The sequence below is a fragment of the Vulpes lagopus genome, chromosome 15, assembly GCF_018345385.1.
Source record: "Vulpes lagopus strain Blue_001 chromosome 15, ASM1834538v1, whole genome shotgun sequence".
Classification (NCBI taxonomy): domain Eukaryota; kingdom Metazoa; phylum Chordata; class Mammalia; order Carnivora; family Canidae; genus Vulpes; species Vulpes lagopus.
In genome coordinates, this window is record NC_054838.1 from 20990278 (window position 1) to 21012023 (window position 21746).

Consider the following 21746-nt stretch of genomic DNA (forward strand, 5'->3'; position numbering starts at 1 on the left):
ATTTATTCATTATTCACTTTTTATTGTTTTTTTTATGAAAGTGTCATTTCATAATTTAAGCCATATGCTTAAATCAAAAACTACTTTTGATGAGGCCTCTTCTTTATGATTACTGTGGAGAGCATGTTCCACCTGGCTTTGGGTCATTTTCTGGGTTGGTTAAGTGATATGGATATTATCTAGGGCTATGGAGTACAAGGTGAGCTCAGAATCCTACTCCACTATCTTGTCCAGAGGTCCCAGAATCACTTTACATATATTATTTTTTTACTCTTACATGATTTTTTGAATTTTATTTATCCTTAAAAGTTGTCTTATCCCCAGTTTAAGTAAAATAAATAAAGGTGTAGAGAAGTTGAATATCTTGTGCAAAGTCCCACAGCTGGTAGGTGGCAGACTAGGGTCTGAACCATATACTGTGGCCATGGAGCTCACTCCAGATCTTAACCACTGTGCTAGAGGGGGAGTACATGGCAACAAGTGGATCGTTGTGCCTGGCTTCCCTCTCACTCCTACCTCCACAGAGAGCATGAGGATCAGGAATTCTGATTAAACCAAACGGCCAAAGTGCTTAACCCATTCACTCCAAATCATATGACAAAGCTGGGACTGAACACATGCTGCCAGAGTTCAGTTCCTGAACTCTTCCCCTCTGCCTTCTTTCTGTGTGACTGCTTCCAGCTGCATTTAATACATTCCTTGTTCTGCTCTTCCCTGGACGGAACACTTGTGCCCCCAGCCCCTTAGGCAGGACACAGTCTGTGAGCCACTCTGAGGAGAAGCAGGCAGCGTGAGAAGGATCATCAGCCCAGGAAGAGGGAGGACACGGGCTCTGGCTTGGAACCCACGGGGGCGAGCCACAGATGGATCGAGGTGAGTCTGAGTCTGTGGCTGGTTTATGCAGGTGTGTGTGTCCCAGTGCCCCCAGTGACTTATGCTGGCAAGAAAGCATGCCTGTGTGAATGGAGTCAGAAAAAGGACCACCTCAGAGTGGGTGGGAGGAGAGGGGGACCCAGGTCAGATGAGCTGCTGAATCTGTGTGAGTGGTAGAGTAGGCTTCTCCTGCCAAGAGGAAAATTGCTGTCTGCTGGGAACAAGGCAAAGACTTCCCAGGCAGGAAAGGGTCCTGGACTAGGATCCAGGAGACCTTATTCCTCGTCCCAGCTGTGTGTGACCCAAGCCTCACTGTGCATTGGTTTCCTGATCACAGAAAGGGGCATGGACAGTGGTGGCTGCGTGCATTGGCAGGTAGGAGCAGCTCCAGGGCTCCAGGCTGTGGCTCAGAGACAGTCTCTTGCCCAGGAGTCAGGGGGAATGGCAATCCCACTGCCACCTCCATCAGCATGTCCCTTGTGAACCCCTGACTCTGAGAGGACACTGAGGTGTGGAGGCCTGGAGATGAGGTGAGAGACCTGGCAGAGAGCAGAGCGGGCAGGGGAAGATGAGAAGCTCTAGCTGTGCACCTCTATTGAGTTCATAATATTGATATCCTATGACTTATTGGATACAGTATGGGTCATCAGATTTCTGATGATATATGAGGGAATTTGATTTTACTTGTTGAAAAGCTATATTTGAGTGCCTATGAGATATCCATAAGAGGAGATCCAGAAAGGAATTGCATATATGTGTCTTGTAAAATTAAACGAGAGGTAAAGAATTGAGAGGTGTCATACACAGCTATAAATTGAGATCTTAAGAGTTGATGATCTAGATCAGGAAAAGTATGAAGACAAGACAAGAGGGCTTCAAGCAGAGCCTTCAGGAACTCTAGGACTTAAGATACAAGGAATAGGAAGAACAGGCAAAGGATGAGATGGGATGCCAGAGAGATTGAAGAAAAACTCAGTCTTGTGATAAAGTATTCAGAGGATGTTTCAAGATGGAGAGGATATTGAATAGTGTTAGATGCTGCTGTGAAGTTCAGCAAGGACTCAGGGTGGGACATGGACTTCACCAGTGGTGTTAGCAAAAGTTGCTTTGGTAGAAAACTGAGGACAGAAATGAGATTAGCATGAATAAAAGGGTGAATAGGACATGAGAAACATGTATGTGGTGTAGACAACTACACGTCTATGATGAAAGAGTATAATTGTTTCTGTGTAATTTAGACTAGAAAATACTTGAGCACATTTTAATTGTTTAAATGTTGAAAGAGTAGAAATTTTAAAAGCGGGATCCCTGGGTGGCGCAGCGGTTTGGCGCCTGCCTTTGGCCCAGGGCGCGATCCTGGAGACCCGGGATCGAATCCCACGTCGGGCTCCCGGTGCATGGAGCCTGTTTCTCCCTCTGCCTGTGTCTCTGCCTCTCTCTCTCTCTCTCTGTGACTATCATAAGTAAATAAAAAAAAAAATTAAAAAAAAAAAAAAAAAGAAATTTTAAAAGCCTAGGCTGAAGGCAAAGACAAGAAAGGAAATGAATGATAATGAAAATTGGAAAGATTTGAGAGAGGGAGTTTGGGTTTGTTTTTGGACCAAGATATGAAAGGGATATTTTTTCCAATTATGACAGAAAAAAAAGTAGAGAAAAAAAGGGATATTTTTCCAATTATGACAGAAAAAAAAGTAGAGAAGAAAAGGGATATTTTTTTCCAATTATGACAGAAAAAAAAAGTAGAGAAAAAAGGGATATTTTTTCCAATTATGACAGAAAAAAAAGTAGAGAAAAAAGGGATATTTTTTCCAATTATGACAGAAAAAAAAGTAGAGAAAAAAGGGATGTTTTTTCAATTTTGACAAGAAAAAAAATTATATATGTGTGTGTATGTGTATATGCATATATATGTAGATGTGCTGTCTTACTTGATTTCATATCCAATGTTTTCTAATTTCTATGTGAAGTAAAATGAAATATCTGCTGAGAAAGAGGGAGTTGGAATTGTTGTATGTGCTTGGAGAAAAGTAGGAAAAAAGTCATCCAAGGAGATTGAGCTGAACAAGATTATGTTTTTAGGTCATCTGGCAGTGCTGTGGTGAAGCTTAAGGTTGATGATCATGAAATTATGGGAAAACAATTAAACCTGATTAAGTGCCTTTCCATCTTGATCTAAAGGACTCATAAGGTTGGTGAATTTTAGGATTTGAGTTTTGCATACATACGTGATAGGAGGTCAGTGGCCCTTATATGTGTAAGAGAGTGGTTGACATGATGAATCAGAATTCAAACCAGAAAAGACGAATGCAAAGACACCAGGATAGTGAATGAAAAGTAGTGAAAAGGACAATGCTCTGGGGGGGGTTCAAGGTTGTTGAAGAACAAATTGGTAATCACTGAACCGCATAGCTGAGCAGATAGAAAGTTAGCATGTGTGTGATTAATGAGGCTGGACAATTCAAAGCTACAATTCTTCAAGAAAGAGTCCTAGAATTGGGTACCTGACCTTTTAGGAACAAATGAAGTTATTCAAGATGAGATTATCATGCTTTGAGGGAAAAGTTTGGAGTAGGTGAGTGACAAGGATGTTAAACTTGCTGCAAAATGATCACCACAATATGTCAAGTTAACATCCATCACCACGTGGTGAATTATTTTCCTGTGATAGGGACCATGAAGATCTATGCTCTTAGCAAGTTTTAAATATAGAATTTCAGACTATAGACTGGAGTCATTGTCCTATACATTCCACCCGGAGGATTCATTTATTTTATAACTGGAAGGTTGTACATTTGACTACCTTACTCATTTCATAACCCCCACCTCCACCTCTGTCAATCACTAGTCTGTTCTCTGCTTCCATGAGCTACAAGCTTTCATGTTGTTGTTGTATTAAATTGCAAATAACAGCACTTGTCTGTAGGTTCATAGAGTATTTGTGTATTCTTTATGTGACTTAATTTTTTATCTTCTGCTATACAGCTGTCATGTGTATGCCATTTGCTATACACTCTGTAGAGAATTTCCTTTATTACATAAGAGTCTATGAAAAGACGTCCTGGGTTTTATTCGTAGCTCTAACATTTGCTTATTTTGGGGTCTTTGGCAATTACTTACCTTCTCTGTGCTCTGTTTCTGCATCCTCAAAATGTAGGCAACATTATTACCTATCTCATAGAGTTTTTAAGAGGATTATAGAAGTGATTTTATGTAAAGAGTTTTAACTAGTATAGTATTGTGAACGTTTCACAAAACATTATTTTTTATGTTATGGAATTTCCTTGTTTGCTTTTATCTTGACCTGGGATTTAAATGTATCAATTGTACATTTCTTCCACTAGAGGTCCCCTCTATATTTACCAAGGGCACCTTTTTTTTTTTTTAAGATTTATTTTATTTATTCATGAGAGAGACAGAGGCAGAGACATAGGCAGAGGGAGAAGCAAGCTCCATGCATCAGGAGCCCAACATGGGATTCGATCCGGGATCACCTCCTGGGCCAAAGGCAGGCACCAAACTGCTGCGCCACCCAGGGATCCCTCAAGGGCACATTTAAAAAGATTCCCCTTTCAGTGCTGAGAGGGGGCTGGAGGCTGAACTGTGTATATCCATTTCCATATCATTCTCCATGGTGAGGCACCAAACATCAGTCTCAGAGAACATTCAGGTCTGCAAATCCCAGGTGGTAGAGTATACTCTCCCAGTAGAGTAATTTCAATTGTTGTAGGGTTAGTGCCCTGGACACACTGCAGTTTAAGTGTTAGGTTTTCCACCACTGACTTCCCTACATCCCAGGACTCTTCTCAGCGCCTGGCATCTAACAGTGTGTCACCTGAGCAATCACCTGGTTGGCACCACAGCTGTGGTGGAGTTTTAGCTGTGGACTGTACTGATCTTGGCTCTGCCGGTTAATCAAAATGAGATCTTAGGTAAAATTTTCTCTCAGAGTGTTAGATTCTAGAGCAAAACAATAAAAAACAAATGAGGAGAATGAAAATATTTACTCAGAAGATTATTCTAAATGAGATGATACTGTGTAAAGCCTGACGTCTAGTAGGAGTCTGTCATTGTTAATTATCCTGTTATTTTCCCATTGTATCCCCACTTTTCTTAGTTTTTTTCTCTATATGTAATTAGCTGTGGTTCTCTCTGTTCACTTCAATATAGCAAAAAATTACATTATTATTATCGATATAATATTATGATATGATATATTTTTTGATATAATTTTTATACAATAATATATAATATTAGGTATTAAAATGGGAATAGCATTTGGGCAGTTGGGAGAAGATTCCAGATGCCCAAGGGACTACTACCTGGGTATCAAGTCTAGGGAATCTTTCTTGAAGAGATGAGCACTGGGAGTATCTTTCTTGGCAGACAGGAAAGAGGAGAACTAACCGGAAGGAGAGAGTGGACGAAGAATTACCACACAATATTCTCAGGTTCACTATACACATTTTGTTTTTCAGATACAAGATCGATTCATGAGACCACCCTGGCCATGTACAACCTGAGTAGCTACAACACAGGTGACTTCACCCTCCTGGGCATCCCTGGCCTTGAGCAGTACCACGTCTGGATCAGCATCCCCTTCTGCTTTATCTATCTCGTGGCCATTGTGGGCAACAGTATCCTCCTCTACCTCATTGCCGTGGAGCGGAGTCTTCACGCACCCATGTTCTTTTTCCTTTCCATGCTAGCCATTACAGATGTGATCTTGTCTACCACATGTGTCCCCAAAACCCTTACCATCTTCTGGCTTGGTCCCCAGAAAATCAGCTTTCCTGGTTGCCTCACCCAGTTATTTTTTCTGCATTATAGCTTTGTCCTGGACTCAGCTATACTCCTGGCCATGGCATTTGACCGCTATGTGGCCATCTGCTCCCCTCTGAGATACACCACTATTCTGAACCCCAAGACCACTGTCAAAATTGTTGTGGGAATTTCCTTCAGAAGTTTCTGTGTTATAGTTCCATGTGTTTTCCTTGCAAATCGTCTACCTTTCTGCGGGACACACATCATACCACACACATACTGTGAGCACATAGGTGTGGCCCGGCTCGCCTGTGCTGACATCTCCATCAACATCTGGTATGGCTTTTGTGTTCCCATCATGACGGTCATCTCAGATGTGATTCTCATTGCCGTTTCTTACACTCTCATCCTCTGTGTAGTCTTCCGCCTCCCCTCCCTAGATGCCCGTCAGAAGGCCCTTGGCACCTGTGGTTCCCATGTCTGTGTCATCCTCATGTTCTATATACCAGCATTCTTCTCCATCCTTGCCCATCGCTTTGGGCATAATGTTCCCCGTACATTTCACATCCTCTTTGCTAACCTCTATGTAGTTATCCCACCTGCACTGAATCCTATTGTCTATGGAGTAAAGACCAAGCAGATTCGGGACAAAGTCATTCTCCTTCTCTTTCCCCAGAAGGTTGCAGTGATATAGGCCTGAAGTCGAGGTGAGTGGGGGAGAAGTTCTTAGTGTATATTAGCTTAGAAATCTAATCTGTAGCCCTGGGTCCAGAGAAGGAATAGATGAAAAAATTCCTTATTAATCTGACGTGTGGTTTGCCTTCTTTGTTACTTTACGCAGAATCTATTCAGATACAAAAATTGCAAAAAAAAAAAAAAAAAAAAAACCACTGATAAAACTGAGTATAGACAATAGTATATATGAGTATATTGATTTCTAGAAGTGAAATTTAGCAATTCCTTATGATTGTCCTACGGCAATTACAAAACAGCTAATAAAAACGATAGAAAGATCAGCATTTCTTTTTCTTTTTTTATTCTATTTTTTGCGTACTTTTTATTGGAGTTGTATATGCCAACATAGAGCATAACATCCAGTGCTCATCCCGTCAAGTGTCCCCCTCAGTGTCCGTCACCCAGTCACCCCAACCCCCACCCACCTCCCTTTCGACCACCCCTTGATAGTTTCCCAGAGTTAGGAGTCTCTCATTCCTGTCACCCTCACTGATATTTCCCACTCATTTTCTCTCCTTTATTCTATTCCCTTTCACTATTTTTTATATTCCCCAAATGAATGAGACCATATAATGTTTGTCCTTCTCTGATTGACTTTTTTCACTCAGCATAATACCCTCCAGCTCCATCCATGTCGAAGCAAATGGTGGGTATTTGTCGTTTCTAATGGCTGAGTAATATTCCATTGTATACATAGACCACATCTTCTTTATCCATTCATCTTTCGATGGACACCGAGGCTCCTTCCACAGTTTGGCTATTGTGGACATTGCTGCTATAAACATTAGGGCGTATGTGTCCCGGCGTTTCATTGCATCTGTATCTTTGGGGTAAATCCCCAGCAGTGCAATTGCTGGATCGTAGGGCAGTTCTATTTTTAACTCTTTGAGGAACCTCCACAGTTTTCCAGAGTGGCTGTACCAGTTCACATTCCCACCAACAGTGCAAGAGGGTTCCCCTTTCTTCACATCCTCTCCAGCATTTGTTGTTTCCTGTCTAGTTAATTTTCCCCATTCTCACTGGTGTGAGGTGGTATCTCATTGTGGTTTTGATTTGTATTTCCCTGATGGCCAGTGATGCAGAGTATTTTCTCATGTGCTTGTTGGCCATGTCTGTGTCTTCCTCTGTGAAATTTCTGTGCATGTCTTTTGCCCATTTCATGATTGGATTGTTTGTTTCTTTGTTTCTTTGCTGTTGAGTTTAATACGTTCTTTATAGATCTTGCATACTAGCCCTTTATCTGATGTGTCATTTGCAAATATCTTCTCCCATTCTGTAGGTTGTCTTTTAGTTTTGTTGATTATCACATTTGCTGTGCAGAAGCTTTCGATCTTGATTAAGTTCCAATAATTCAGTTTTGCTTTTGTTTCTCTTGCCTTCGTGGATGTATCTTGCAAGAAGTTGCTCTGGCCAAGTTCAAAAAGGATGTTGCCTGTGTTCACATCTAAGATTTTGATGGATTCTTGTCTCACATTTAGATCTCTCATCCATTTTGAGTTTATCTTTGTGCATGGTGTAAGAGAATGGTCTAGTTTCATTCTTCTGCACGTGGAGAAGCACCAGCACCATTTATTGAAGAGACTGTCCTTTTTCCAGTGGATAGTCTTTCCTGCTTTGTCCTTGTTTTTTCTCTTGTTGATATGATCTATCATGTTGATTGCTTATGAGTGTTGAACCAGCCTTGTTTCCTGGGGAAAAATCCGCTTGGTCATGGTGAATAACCTTCTTAATGTACTGTTGGATCCTATCGGCTAGTATCTTTTTTTTAATAATATATTTTTTAAAGATTTTATTTATTTATTCATGAGAGACAGAGAGAGAGAGAGAGAGAGAGAGAGAGAGAGAGAGAGAGAGAGAGAAAGGCAGAGACACAGGCAGAGGGAGAAACAGGCTCCATGCAGGAAGCCTGATGTGGGACTTGATCCCGGGTCTCCAGGTTTACACCCTGGACTGAATGCGGCGCTAAACCGCTGAGCCACCCAGACTGCCCTATTGGCTAGTATCTTGTTGAGAATTTTTTGCATCTGTGTTCATCAGGGATATTCATCCAATTCTCCTTTTTGGTGGGGTCTTTGTCTGGTTTTGGAATTAAGGTGATGCTGGACTCATAGAATGAGTTTGGAAGTACTCCATCCCTTTCTATTTTTCGGAACAGCTTTAGTAGAATAGGTATGGTTTCTTCTTTAAATGTTTGATCAAGTTCCCCTGGGAAGCCATCTGACCCTGGGCTTTTGTGTCTTGGGAGGTTTTTGATGACTGCTTCAATTTCCTCCCTGGTTATTGACCTGTTCAGGTTTTCTATTTCTTCCTGTTCCAGTTTTGGTAGTTTGTAGCTTTCCAGAAATGCGTCCATTTCTTCTAGATTACCCAATTTATTGGTGTATAGCTGCTCATAATATGTTTTTTAAATCATTTGTATTTCCTTGGTATTGTTCATGATCTCTCCTTTCTCATTTGTGATTTTATTAATTTGAGCCTTTTCTCTTTTGTTTTTAATAAGGCTGGCTAATGGTTTATCTATCTTATTGATTCTTTCAAAGAACCAACTCCTGGTTTTGTGGATCTGTTCTACAATTTTTCTGGTCTCTATTTCATTGAGTTCTGCTTGGATCTTTATTAACTCTCTTCTGCTTGGCGTAGGTGTTTTTTGCTCTTCTTTCTCCAGTTCCTTTAGGTGCAAGGTTAGCTTTTGTATTTGAATTTTTTCCAAATTTTTGAGGGATGCTTCTATTGCGATGTATTTCCCTCTCAGGACTGCTTTTGAATCCCAAAAGTTGTATGAACGGTTGTATCCATTCTCATACAGTTTCGACTGTATCCTAAAGATTTTGAAGGGTTGTATCTTCATTCTCATTAGTTTCCCTGAATCTTTTTAATTCTTCCCTAATTTCCTGGTTGGCCCTTTCATCTTTTAGCAGGATGGTCCTTAACCTCCACGTGTTTGAGTTTCTTCCAAATTTCTTCTTGTGACTGAGTTCAAGTTTCAAAGCATTATGGTCTGAAAATATGCAGGGGAAAATCCCAATCTTTTGGTATCGGTTGAGACTCGGTTTATGACCCAGTATGTGGTCTATTCTGGAGAAAGTTCTATGTGCACTTGAGAAGAATGTGTATTCAGTTGCATTTGGAAGTAACATTCAATATCTGTGAAATCCATCTGGTGTATCATTTAAATCAATCCAGTGTATCATTTAAAGCTCTTGTTTCTTTGGAGATGTTGTGCTTAGAACACCTGTCATTTGCAGAAAGCGCCATGTTGAAGTCTCCCAGTATTAGCGTATTATCTAAGTATGGTTTTACTTTGATTATTAATTGATTGATATACTTGGCAGCTCCCACATTCGGGGCATAAATATTGATGATTGTTAGGTCCTCTTGTTGGATACATCCTTTAAGTATGATAGACTGTTCCTCTTCATCTCTTACTACAGTCTTTGAGATAAACTTTAATTTATCTGATATGAGGATGGCTACCCCTGCTTACTTTTGAGGACCATTTGAATGGTAAATGGTTCTCCAACCTTTCATTTTCAGGCTGTAGGTGTCCTTACATCTAAAATGCGTCTCCTGTGGACAGCAAATAGATGAGTCTTGCTTTTTTATACAGTCTGAAACTCTGCATCTTTTGTTGGGATCATTAAGCCTGTTCACGTTCAAAGTTACTATTGATAGATATGAATTTAGTGTCATCATGATACCTATTCAGTCCCTGTTTTGTGGATTATTTCTTTGGGCATCCTCTTTCTATTACAGAGTCCCCCTTAATATTTCTTGCAGAGCTGGTCTGGTGGTCACATATTCTTTCAGTTTCTGCCTATCTTGGAAGCTCTTTATCTCTCCTATTCTGAATGAGAGCCTTGCTGGATAGATTATTTTTGGCTGCAGGTTCTTCTCATTTAGGGCCCTGAATATATCCTACCAGCCCTTTCTGGCCTGCCAGGTCTCTGTGGAGAGAGCTGCTGTTAATCTAATATTTCTCCCCATAGAAGTTAGAGCTCTTTTGTCTCTTGCTGCTTTAATGATTTTCTCTTTATCTTTGGAATTTGCAGTTTCACTATTAAATGTTGAGGTGTTGAGGGATACCTGGGTGGATGTAGCGGTTTGGCACCTGCCTTTGGCCCAGGGCGTGATCCTGGAGACCTGGGATCGAATCCCACATCGGGCTCCCGGTGCATGGAGCCTGCTTCTCCCTCTGCCTATGTCTCTGCCTCTCTCTCTCTCTCTCTGTGACTATCATAAATAAATACAAATTTAAAAAAAAATTTAAATGTTGAGGTGTTGAATGGTTTTTATTGATGTTAGTGGGGGATTTCTGTAGCTCCTGAATTTGAATGCCTGTTTCCCTCCCCAAATTAGCGAAGTTCTCAGCCATGATTTGTTCAAATATGCTTTCTGGCCCTCTGCCTCGTTTGGCACCCTCTGAGACCCCAATTAAACGTACCTTTTGATCCTTCTGAGGCTATCCTTTATTTCCCTTAACCTTTCCTCATGGTCTTTTAATTGTTTTCCTCTTTTCTCTTCAGCTTCCTTCCTTGCCATCAACTTGTCTTCTATGTCACTCATTCTTTCTCCTACCTCATTAACCCTCGTCATTAGACCTCCAGTTTGGATTGCATCTCATTTAATTGATGTTTAATTTCGGCCTGATTAGATCTAAATTCTGCAGTCATGAAGTCTTTTGAACCCTTTATGCTTTTTTCCAGAGCCACCAGTAGCTTTATAATTGTGCTTCTGAATTGGCTTTCTGACATCAAATTGTAATTCAAATTCTCTAATTCTGTCGTAGAGAGTATGGTTTCTGACTCTTCCTTTTGTGGTGAGTTCCTCTTTCTAGTCATTTTGCTCAGTGCAGAGTGGCTAAAAATGAGTTGTACTGGAAAAAGGAAGAAAAAGAAACAAAAAACAAAACAACAACAACAAAAAAAAAACGAACCACAAAAATCAAACAAACAAACAAACAAAAACCAAGGAGGGGTATCCTCTGTTCTATATACTGTAAATCCCTCGATTTCCCCTGGAGCTTTCCAGTGCTGCTGGGCCAAGAACTTGCTCTTCCCCTGTCCTTCCAGCTGGTCTTCTGGGGCAGGGGCCTGCTGTGCTGATTCTCAGGTGTGTGCACCTGGGGTAGCTGCTCTGCCCCCTGCAGGGTGCTGGGCTCAGTGGGAGCTGTTTATCCTGTGAGGCCCCTGTTCCCTGGTGGCCCCCAACCTCCCAGGCACAAGGTGACACAGGGAGGAACAACAGTGGTGGCGGCCAGGGTCCAGACCTGGAGTCAGCTCCCCCAGTAACTCCCGCAGTCACTCCCGCAGTCTCCCAGTCTGCACTGGCCTGGATGGTCCGGGGCGGCGGGGTGCTGACCTGCACAGCTTGGGGGCAACCAGCATCAGGAGCGTCCTCGCTGTCCTGTGCCCTCTCCACCTCCGCCTCTCCTAGGGGGAGCGCAGGATCTTCGGCTGTGTCCCCCTCCCCTTGGGATCCGGGGCCTGAGCTCCTGGAATCACGCTCCCGGGCCCGGGCTCCCGAAGGCAGCAGGCCGCAGCCCCCTCTCGGAGCCCCCCCCCCCCCAGCTGCTCCCGAGGCCCCGCCGGGGCTCCAGCCCTTTACCCGCTGGGCCCGCGGTGTGGGGCGCTCTCCCCCGGGGCGCGCTTCCCCTGTTGGTGACCCCGGGGACCTGGGGGCCCCACTGCCCCTCCTGCGGTTCTGCCCGAGTTCCCTGTGAGCGCCTTTCCCTCTGGGAAGAATCTGGTGTGGATTTTTAAAGTTCCCGCTTCTCAGAGGCTGGGATTTCCTGCCCTGGAGGCTCTCGCTGCCCGGCCTTAGCTGGCTCCTCGCGGGGGTCCCTCCCCCACTGGATTCTTCTTTTTTTTTTTCTTCCACCTTCCTACCTTGGTAGAAGTGAAAACCCTTCTCTCTTTAGCATTCCAGCTGTTTAAATCTCAAGTCGAATTTGTAGGTTTTCAGGATGATTTGAAAGTTACCTAGGTAAGTTGGCGGGGACAGGTGACTTGGGGACCCTTCTCCTCTGCCATCTTGCCCCTCCCTAGGTCACCTCTTCTTTATCCATTCAACTGTAACGGACATTTGGGTTACTTCTATATCTTGGCTATTGGAAATAATGCTGCAGTAAACATAAGGTTGCATACATCACTAAAAATTACTGTTTTCAGGTAAATACTCAGGTAAAGCAGTGGGATTACAGGACCATGTGTTATCTCTATTTTAAATTTTTGGAGGAAACTCCATGCGGTTTTCCACAGTGGCTATACCAGTCTGCATTCCCACCAACAGTGTACAAGGGTTCCTTTCTCTCCACATCTGTTCAACACTTGTTATTTCTTGACTATTTAGATTTAGCCATTCTGACAGGTGTGGAGTGGTATCTCATGGTGCTTTTTATGTATTTTTCCCTGGTGATGAGTGATGTCGAGCATCTTTGATATATCCCCTTGCCACATAGTATTCATAATTTATTAAAATAAGGAATATTTTGCATTTTAATATGAAGAGGATGTTTTGGTAATTTTTAAATTATCAATTGATACTAATATGGATAGGATTCATATTCCAGAATTCTGAAAGCTTTAATCAATCACAGACTACATACATAACAGTGGTGTTGGGCTATTTCATTTAATCATTTACTTTTTTATTCAACAAATATTATTGAGCCTCCAGGTTACATTAAGGGATATGAGAGGAACCAGACCCCTTACTTCTTCATGGTCTCAAAATGAATTTGCAACCATAGCCTGCGGACACTCTGAATACATCCCCTCATTGACCATAGCAGCAACATTTCAGGAAATATAAAGGAGGAAGTGTTTGGGAAGAATCGACTGAGGCCAAACCACGGTTCAAATTCTTTGGCTGCAAGTCCAAGTCCCATGTGATATTCTGAAAATGGCTGTTTGCTCTGGTCATGTTATTTCTCATCTCCAAAAACATTTCTCAACATCTAAGTTTTAAAGAAACTTTGAAAACCAGTGAATGGTAATAAACACAGATGACACTGTCAGAGGATCCATGTAATAACTGCTGATTTACAGAAACATCATTAGCTATGTCATTAATATGCATGTGCCCACAGACTCACTCCAGTCCAACAGCAGCTGCTAAATATCTATATCACACAAAGCCATGCTAGACTTCATCTGTGATTATGACATTGACAGCAATGTCATTCATTCATTCTCAAAGACAACCAAGATGAAAGCAATGAGCTATGTAGGGAGGACAAGGCAACGAATATAACACGGAGTCCTTAATTTATTTAAGGTTGTAGAGAATTCAGTAGTATTTGATAAACTCTCTCATGAAGAAAAGAAAAGAACTAGAGTGTCACAAACAAGCTTAAACATTAGGAGAAGAGTCACAGAGTACATAAGGCTTCTAATGAAGCTTAGAGCTTAAGAATCTTAGAGAATCTTAGGCTTATAATGAATCAGCAGGAAGAGCTTTAAGTGACAGAAATCCACGCAGAGGAAATGATGAGGCCACAAGATTGGAAGCAGGAAGCATGAACTACAGTAGTGTTTGAGAACCTGCAACAGGTGCATAAGACCTCTTTCTGAACTACATGGGTAAGTCAAGGAATAACGGAGATTATAGGAAAGGGGAGTGATGAAGGCAATGTCTGCACACAAGCTGAAATCCTTGCAGAGGGAGGGGTTCGATAAAGGAAATAGGCAAACTTCAAATTGGATAACTGCAGCTGCAAAGTGGCCTTTGGGAAGAACAGATTCCAATCTGCCAGGATTATGACATGTACACTTACAAGGAACAGAATTTTTTTTTTTTAATTTTTTATTTATTTATGATAGTCACAGAGAGAGAGAGAGAGGCAGAGACACAGGCGGAGGGAGAAGCAGGCTCCATGCACCGGGAGCCTGATGTGGGATTCGATCCCGGGTCTCCAGGATCGCGCCCCGGGCCAAAGGCAGGCGCCAATCTGCTGCGCCACCCAGGGATCCCCCAAGGAACAGAATTTTAATGTGAATCCTTTATATCCCCAAATGGTCAATACGTGAAGACAGTGGGTACTTTCTTCCTAATGAACAACCTGGGGGAAATTTGGAATTAGTTTTTAGAGAACTGGGTAATACTCTATTGTATACATAAACCACATCTTCTTTATCCATTCATCTTTCGATGGACACCGAGGCTCCTTCCACAGTTTAGCTATTGTGGAACTGGGTAGCGAAACTTTAAATACCTATTGGCCTCCTCGGGATTCAGTGGTTCTCCCCTGTGGTGCTTTGTCCCACAGGGATGTTTGGCAGTGTCTGAAGGCATTTTTGGAAGTCAGTACTGGGGTGGAACACGTGCTGTGTGAACACCAGGGATACTGATAAATATTCCAGGAAGCAAAGGACATCACACCACAATAAAGGATTATCCAGCCCTGAATGTTAATAGTGCTGTGATTGAGAAATTCTACACTAATTAAGGTTATAAAAGAGTTGTGAATTACAGAATAAGATTTCTTTTTCTTTTTTTAAAAGTTTTATTTATTCAGAGACAGAGAGAGAGAGAGAGACAGAGAGAGAGAGAGAGAGAGAGAGAGAGGTAGAGACATAGGCAGAGGGAGAAGGAGGCTCCCTGCACAGAGCCAAATGTGGGACTTGATCCTGGACCCTGGGATCATACTCAGAGCCCAAGGCAAATGCTAAACTGCTGAACCATCCAGGCGCTCCAGAGGATAAGAATCCTGAAGAGGACTACTGGAAAGAATTAAGTCCTCAACCTCATACTCCACACCCAAGAAAAAGGGGTAGAGAGGTACAGCCCATTTTACCTTGGGTCAAGAATCCTGAAGAATTCTACAAGACAACATATGTTACTTGATATTAGGGGAGAGACATTGCAGACAGGTACCTTACTCATGCCTGTAATTTGAAATGGAGAAATGACAGTGCCCCTGCTGTTGGAATGAGAGACTAGTGATCTTGTGAGGTGGGTGTTTGCTACACTAGTGGAAGGTTGACCATTCCTTGGATGATCTGTATGCTAGAGACAGCTGTCATGGTATCTTTGATTTGGTCCACAGAGCCTACAGTTCTACAAGGGTGACCTGTGTAGGGTGAAATCATAATCAGCCATTCAGAATAAAGAGATATTAATTTACATCAAGTGAAGAAGAAGTAAAAGAGGGAAAGAAGTTTCTTCAGTAATCTATGAAACACAATATCAAAGAGTCAGGTTGAAACACTTAACACACCTAGGAAGCATGGTAACAGCTAACTGAAGCACTCATGGATTGTGAATCATCCTCTGTCTCTACTCTGTCCTTTTGGAAGGAAACATCAAAAGCCAGGTTAGCAAGTGAGGGATGGGAGGAGAGGAATGGTGTGACTTTGAATGCTGGACCGTCTGGCCGTTATGTGAGCATGGGGATTGTGAATATGCACCAGGCTCACCAGAGGCTATGCGATCCTCTGAACGTGACCAGAAATCTTAGGAAACTCTGTTTCCATCCAGGGTGGAAGAAAGAACTAGCCAGATTCAATTAATTCCAAGGGGTCAGTAAAGCAAAATTGGTTATTTTCTGTTGATACGTTATATGTTGGACTTGGTCAACATATTACATAGTCCCAGGATCTCCTAGAAGGTAAGGAGATCATTTCTTACACTCCTGTCCTTCCATCACAGATGGTGTCTTGCACGGGGTAGAGAATTGGACTGGCTAATTAATTGCTGAATTCTATTTCAGAAACAGGAGCGCACGCTTTATTCTCCATGGTCTCTAAGGACCTCTAGAGGCTAAAACCTTCCTGATGCCTTTTCAGACACAAAGCAGCATCACTCTTCTCTCTCTGGAGGCTTAGAATTAGGTACAAAATGGGCAGTCATGAATTCATGCTAGCTGATAGAGAGAAGGGTGTGTTGTTCCTCCAGTGTCTCTCCTCTGTCTGGCTTCCGGTGAGTTCTGAAACCCTGTAGGGGGCAGCTGGCTGACTCACCTGAAGCCTGCTTTAAGAAGGAACGAAACCCTGAAAGAGATGGAGGAGATGACAGATGAGAAGGGAGAGAGTGCTTGGAGGTTAGCACAAGGGAGCTTTGAATAGAGTGAGCAGAGCAGGTGCAGAGCCCCAGGACTGGGGTCCCTGTTCTGGCACAGCCACTAACTGTGCAACTCTGGGTACTGCGCTGTGATTCTCTGTGCACACAGCTCACTGGGCAGATTCAATGCACTTAGGATCCAGGTCTCTATGACTCATTAACATCGCACAGACCAGGGAGGAAAGTCAGCTCGGCACAGGCAAACTTCTGAAATCTAGGAGCAAGGGGTTCACAAACTACAATATGGATCAAATTAACAGCTGAGTGAACACATTACAAAACCTTCCATTTGATTAGGAATTCTGACATTAAAGCGTGTGAAAGCTGCCCAGGAAATAAGAGAGTAAGGAAATCAGCTAGTCCTAAACTTTACAAGAGCCTGACTTGGCCAAGCATCTCTAATCTTTTGCTTTTTCTGCCCTTGGTTTCAAGGCTGGTCATCGGAAGAGCCTCTCTGTTCATCCCCCAACTCCGTCTCTGCCTATCTGTGCCTTCTTGCACAGCAAACTTTATAGGCATTCTCTCTTTGACTAGAAGTTCAAATGTAACAGAACATGAGATCCATGAAGAATCATAGAATACATCCAAACAGCAGTGACAAGCGGGAAGGGGCTTGATCTACAAAGAGAACAAAACTCTCTCAAGCTCACACAGCCAGGGCAAGCCAGAGCCAGCTTAGCCCCAGGGCTCCTCACCTCTCAGCACCCCTTCCCCTAAACCACCTGGTCCCTATTGGCTGCAGAGAAAGGGAGGGTTCGGAGTTCCAGGGTTGCAGGAACTGAGTCCAGCACTGGAGACAGGGACTTCTGCCTCTTGTTTGCCACATGAGTCTGTGCCCATCCCCTGGGTCCGAGAGTACCTTTGAAATCTCTGTCCAGAAATGTGTACCCTATTTTCCTTTTCAAATTATCCTCCAACACGTTAATGGTGCCTCAAAGACTGAATAAGGTATTAGAGTCTTACACATCTCTATGCAAATTGAGGCATCACCAGCTACTTGCCCTGTGGTGGGAGGCAGGCTCACAGCCAGAAGCCTCCTCATCTGCCATGGATTAGCCTGGTAAGTAGATACAACGTTTTCCTTGCAGAGTATCTGACACATAATGTGCTCCATACTGCTTGGTTTCTCTCCTGGTTTCCTTTCTTCACATTCATCCAGACAACTCACACCATGAGTGAGTCACTGCTGGGAATGATAAAGAATGTGATCCTGGGACTGCCAGGATCACACTTTCCCACAAATACTACAACTTAAATCCCTACATGCAGAATGGCTTTGGCCCTGCACTGCCCAGAGTCGTGCTCATTGAAGCCTGGTTTCTTCTTCCTTCTCTTTCTGTTCCCTTCACTTTTGCTCACTTGTCTTCTGGGTTTTTTTCCCCTAAATTCCATCATTGGTGGTTGTATGAAGAATGGGAACTGTATTCAGGGGGAAGAAAAAAGGGCTTGTTCAGCGTTGGATCCCAAGCAGTCACGTGCCTGGAGGGAGACAGGCCAGGCAGGCACAGACTGAGCTCTGTGACTAGAACGGATGCAATGAATCACACAGAGAGGTGGCACTGATCTTGGGAACCACGGGGCGATCCGAGTCCTATACTACCCCAGAAATTCCAGGCACGTTCCCCATGTAATAATGCTGCATTAGTCCTCACTGGAGCACTTCTGGGGCCTTGAGATAACAGAGGCTCCCAGGTCCCCTTCCTCCTTCCTCCTCCTCAGCAAAGACTCTGAGTTAGGCTCTGGCCTTGTGTCATTAAGGTTGGGAAAAGGGGAAATGGAAAATATTTCTGGAGTTCCTCTGCCTAAGGAGGGTGCCTTTGCCTGACACAGTTCTGCCAGAAGCAAAGCTTTCCAGCCCTCTCTTTAATCACCATGAGGCAATGAAGGTGAAAGAGTTTCCAGATCATCCGAATGACGGGATAGGGACCAACTATAATCACTCTCACAGACAGAAAAGTCTTTGCAGTTAAGGTCTGGGAATGCAGTGAGTAACATGTGTCATTGTAACAAAACCCGGGTAAGGCTGTGCCTATGTGGTGAGGGGTTAATAATGTGAGTTCCTGATGCCACAACCTGCCAAGGTTCTCTATTAACACGTTCAATGCTGCTTCAAGGACATGTTGAAATTGTAGAGAATACGGCTTAACATAACGCGACTTAAGCATTTTCTGTTACCTAACTGATGTATTTATCAATGTCTTCCTTCATCTATAAAACAGAGGGTTATTATCCCAGCCTGAAGCCTGATGATGAGGAAATATGAAGAAAGGAAGTTTGCCAATGTTTTCCCCTAAGCAGTGATCTCAGGAAGGCATCAGTTTCCCACTTTGTGGACTTCATGCCCTGTGTCTCCTACTCCCTGGCCCCTGCCCCCCAGAAAGGGCAACTCTCCAAAGTCCTCCAGGTCGGAACCTATAAAGTGCCCTGGCTTCCCCCTGCCATGGGACTGTTCAATGTCAGTCATCCTGCTTCCTTCCTCCTGACTGGCATCCCTGGTCTGGAGAGCTCTCACTCCTGGCTAGCAGGGCCCCTCTGTGTGATGTATGCCGTGGCCCTCGGAGGCAACACTGTGATCCTACAGGCCGTGCGAGTGGAGCCCAGCCTCCACGAGCCCATGTACTACTTCCTGTCCATGCTGTCCTTCAGTGACGTGGCCATGTCCATGGCCACACTGCCCACCGTGCTCAGAACCTTCTGCCTCAATGCCCGCAGCATTGCTTTTGATGCCTGTCTGATCCAGATGTTTCTCATTCATTCCTTCTCCATGATGGAGTCAGGGATTCTGCTGGCCATGAGCTTTGACCGCTATGTGGCCATTTGTGATCCTTTGCACTATGCCACTGTGCTCACCAATGGAGTTATTGCTGGAATCGGCGTAGCTGTGACTGCCCGGAGCTTCATCACCCTCTTTCCCCTTCCCTTCCTCTTCAAGAGGCTGCCTGTCTGCAGATCCAATGTTCTTTCTCACTCCTATTGCCTGCACCCAGACATGATGAAGCTAGCCTGTGCTGATATCACTATCAACAGCATCTATGGACTCTTTGTTCTTGTATCTACCTTTGGCATGGACATGTTTTTTATCTTCCTCTCCTATGTGCTCATTCTGCGTTCAGTCATGGCCATCGCTTCCCGCAAGGAACGCCTGAAAGCTCTCAACACATGTGTGTCACATATCTTGGCTGTACTTGCATTTTATGTACCGATGATTGGGGTTTCTGTAGTGCACCGCTTTGGGAAGCATGCCCCACGCTACATACATGTCCTCATGTCTAATGTTTACCTCTTTGTACCTCCTGTGCTCAACCCTCTGATTTATAGTGCCAAGACAAAGGAGATCCGCCGAGCCATTGTCCGTATGTTTCGCCCCATCAGAATGTGACCTTCATGTTTGCCCCTAATATCTCATGTTCAATATAGGCATATGTTGTTACTCACAGTGTCCTTATCATCATCATCATTGTCAACATTATCATCTTTGTATCATCTAGAATAAAATAAATATATAGGGGAAAGTAAAGGTCAGAAAATAGAGCAATGAAAAAAAAAAGAAAATGGAGCAATGAAATTAGAACAAGAAATGTCTGGTACATTCACCAAATTTCAGTGGTATTCATAGAGAAGTTAATAGGTTATTAGACAGGTTAATAGGTTATTCATAGGAGTCATAGGTTATTAGACAACTGTTAACAGAGGGTGACTGATATAAATAAGAATCATTTTCCATTACAGTGACTGTTACCAATATTATATTAGCTAATTCATTGAATCATTAAAAATGTCAGGTTCTGTAGAAATTATTGATATGATTTAATTCATTTAAACTTTATAATAATCTCAAGAGGTATAGAGAATTAAGTCAATTTTTTCAGAGTAATACAGATAATAGGTGATCCAGATGAGAATCTATACTTTTGTTTCCTGGGGAACCTGGGTGCTCAGTTCAGTTAAGAGTCTGACCTTTAGTTTTGGCTCAGGTCATGATCTCATGGGTTATGAGATGGAACCCCACATCAGGCTCTGTGCTGGGGGGTACTGTTTGAAGATTCTCTCTATTTGCCCTTCCCCCTGCCCAACAGCGTGCATATGTATTCTCTCTCTCTCTCTAAAATAAATCAATCTTAAAGAAAAATACTTGTCTGTCTCCATTATGTGTATCAAACACCTACAAATACTATCTGTGTGCTGAACTGGCCTCACTAACATTCCAAATGTTATCCTTCCCTTTGGCTTCACTGTCCTCACATTCACGAGTGTTTCAACTTCACAAAGTGAAATTTGATGTACTGTCAGAATGTGATATAAAACGTATGACCCTGGAAAACTGAAAGAGACTGACATCTAGAAGAAAGTCCAGATTCTTCTCTGCTTCCTTCATCTGCTCACCAATCTATCCTTCCACAGGGAAAACAGTATTCAATATATGAATGATAAACTTTTGTGTTTTTTTGCCATTATACTAAGTATATGATTTCTCTTTCTCTTCCTTTCTTGGGACTTTAATTTTCTTCTATATAATGATGTGATAACAGATGCCAAAAATCATGTCTTTCTAGAACTTCTAAAAATCCCTGGGAGAGGTAATAGAGAATTTATGATTTAGACACTACAAAGTAAATATTTTGGACCTTTTATTAAATTGGTTTTCGTGGACACTCTTTCCTTGATACTGGGGAGGTATAATACAATAAAAAGTCCTTGGCAGAAGTGGAGTGCTTTCAGATGAGGTTTTAGCATACATCTAATCTAAATTAAAGGAGGTGCTCTGTGGAGACTGACCTACCACCAGTGATACTGAGCCAGAGGCTAAAGCGGCTGAGCATAAAGTTATCTAGTTTTGTCTCTGTGAAGCTTTCTTGAGGGAATATGAAGAAAAAATATCAGGTGCTAGAGGGAGGGAATTATTTTTGAATGGAAGTGATGTATTTGGGATCCACATTTCCATATATGCTTATAAGCGAAATAAAAGACTCATAATGTAAGTGCCTCATTCACTATATAAATTATTTTAGGGGCATGATTGGGTAACATAGCGCAGCATGATTTCAAATGGAAAATAATGAGTCAGACTATGGGTTTCAATCAATTCAAATAATGATTATTTTGATTCACACAAGAAGCTCTATATTGTCACCTTGATTAATAGCAGTAGTAGTAGTAGTAATAGTAGTAGTAGTAACAGTATAATTTATTATGGCTTAAGAGTAGGGTTAAATAATTATATAGATACAAAGGCAAGACTTGGGGAAACTTCTATATATGAAAATTTGGAAAACATTCTCTGATTCCTACCCCAGGGAGAAGAAGAAGACAACCTTTTG

At 42.6% G+C, this 21746-nt stretch overlaps 2 protein-coding genes across 6 annotated transcripts; both read left to right on the top strand.

Moving 5' to 3' along the window:
• Window positions 1-736: 736 nt before the first annotated feature.
• Window positions 737-6533, top strand: LOC121475991 (olfactory receptor 52H1-like). 3 transcript variants are annotated; one of them, XM_041729691.1, is made up of 3 exons: window positions 1107-1403; window positions 2953-3061; window positions 5349-6533. In XM_041729691.1, exon 3 carries the CDS (start codon window positions 5381-5383, stop codon window positions 6326-6328), a length of 948 nt encoding a protein of 315 aa, XP_041585625.1. In that variant the 5' UTR covers window positions 1107-1403; window positions 2953-3061; window positions 5349-5380; the 3' UTR covers window positions 6329-6533. The 3 variants fall into 3 exon arrangements, with proteins under 3 accessions (XP_041585624.1, XP_041585625.1, XP_041585626.1); XM_041729692.1 differs by having other exon boundaries at window positions 1107-1248; XM_041729690.1 differs by lacking the exons at window positions 1107-1403; window positions 2953-3061 and adding an exon at window positions 737-873.
• On the top strand, window positions 819-20405 carry LOC121475989 (olfactory receptor 51I2). 3 transcript variants are annotated; one of them, XM_041729687.1, is made up of 3 exons: window positions 819-873; window positions 5349-5408; window positions 18648-20405. In XM_041729687.1, exon 3 carries the CDS (start codon window positions 18767-18769, stop codon window positions 19805-19807), a length of 1041 nt encoding a protein of 346 aa, XP_041585621.1. In that variant the 5' UTR covers window positions 819-873; window positions 5349-5408; window positions 18648-18766; the 3' UTR covers window positions 19808-20405. The 3 variants fall into 3 exon arrangements, with proteins under 3 accessions (XP_041585621.1, XP_041585622.1, XP_041585623.1); XM_041729688.1 differs by lacking the exon at window positions 819-873 and adding an exon at window positions 17367-17488 and having other exon boundaries at window positions 5382-5507; XM_041729689.1 differs by lacking the exons at window positions 819-873; window positions 5349-5408 and adding an exon at window positions 5416-5507.
• The last annotated feature ends 1341 nt before the right edge of the window (window positions 20406-21746 follow it).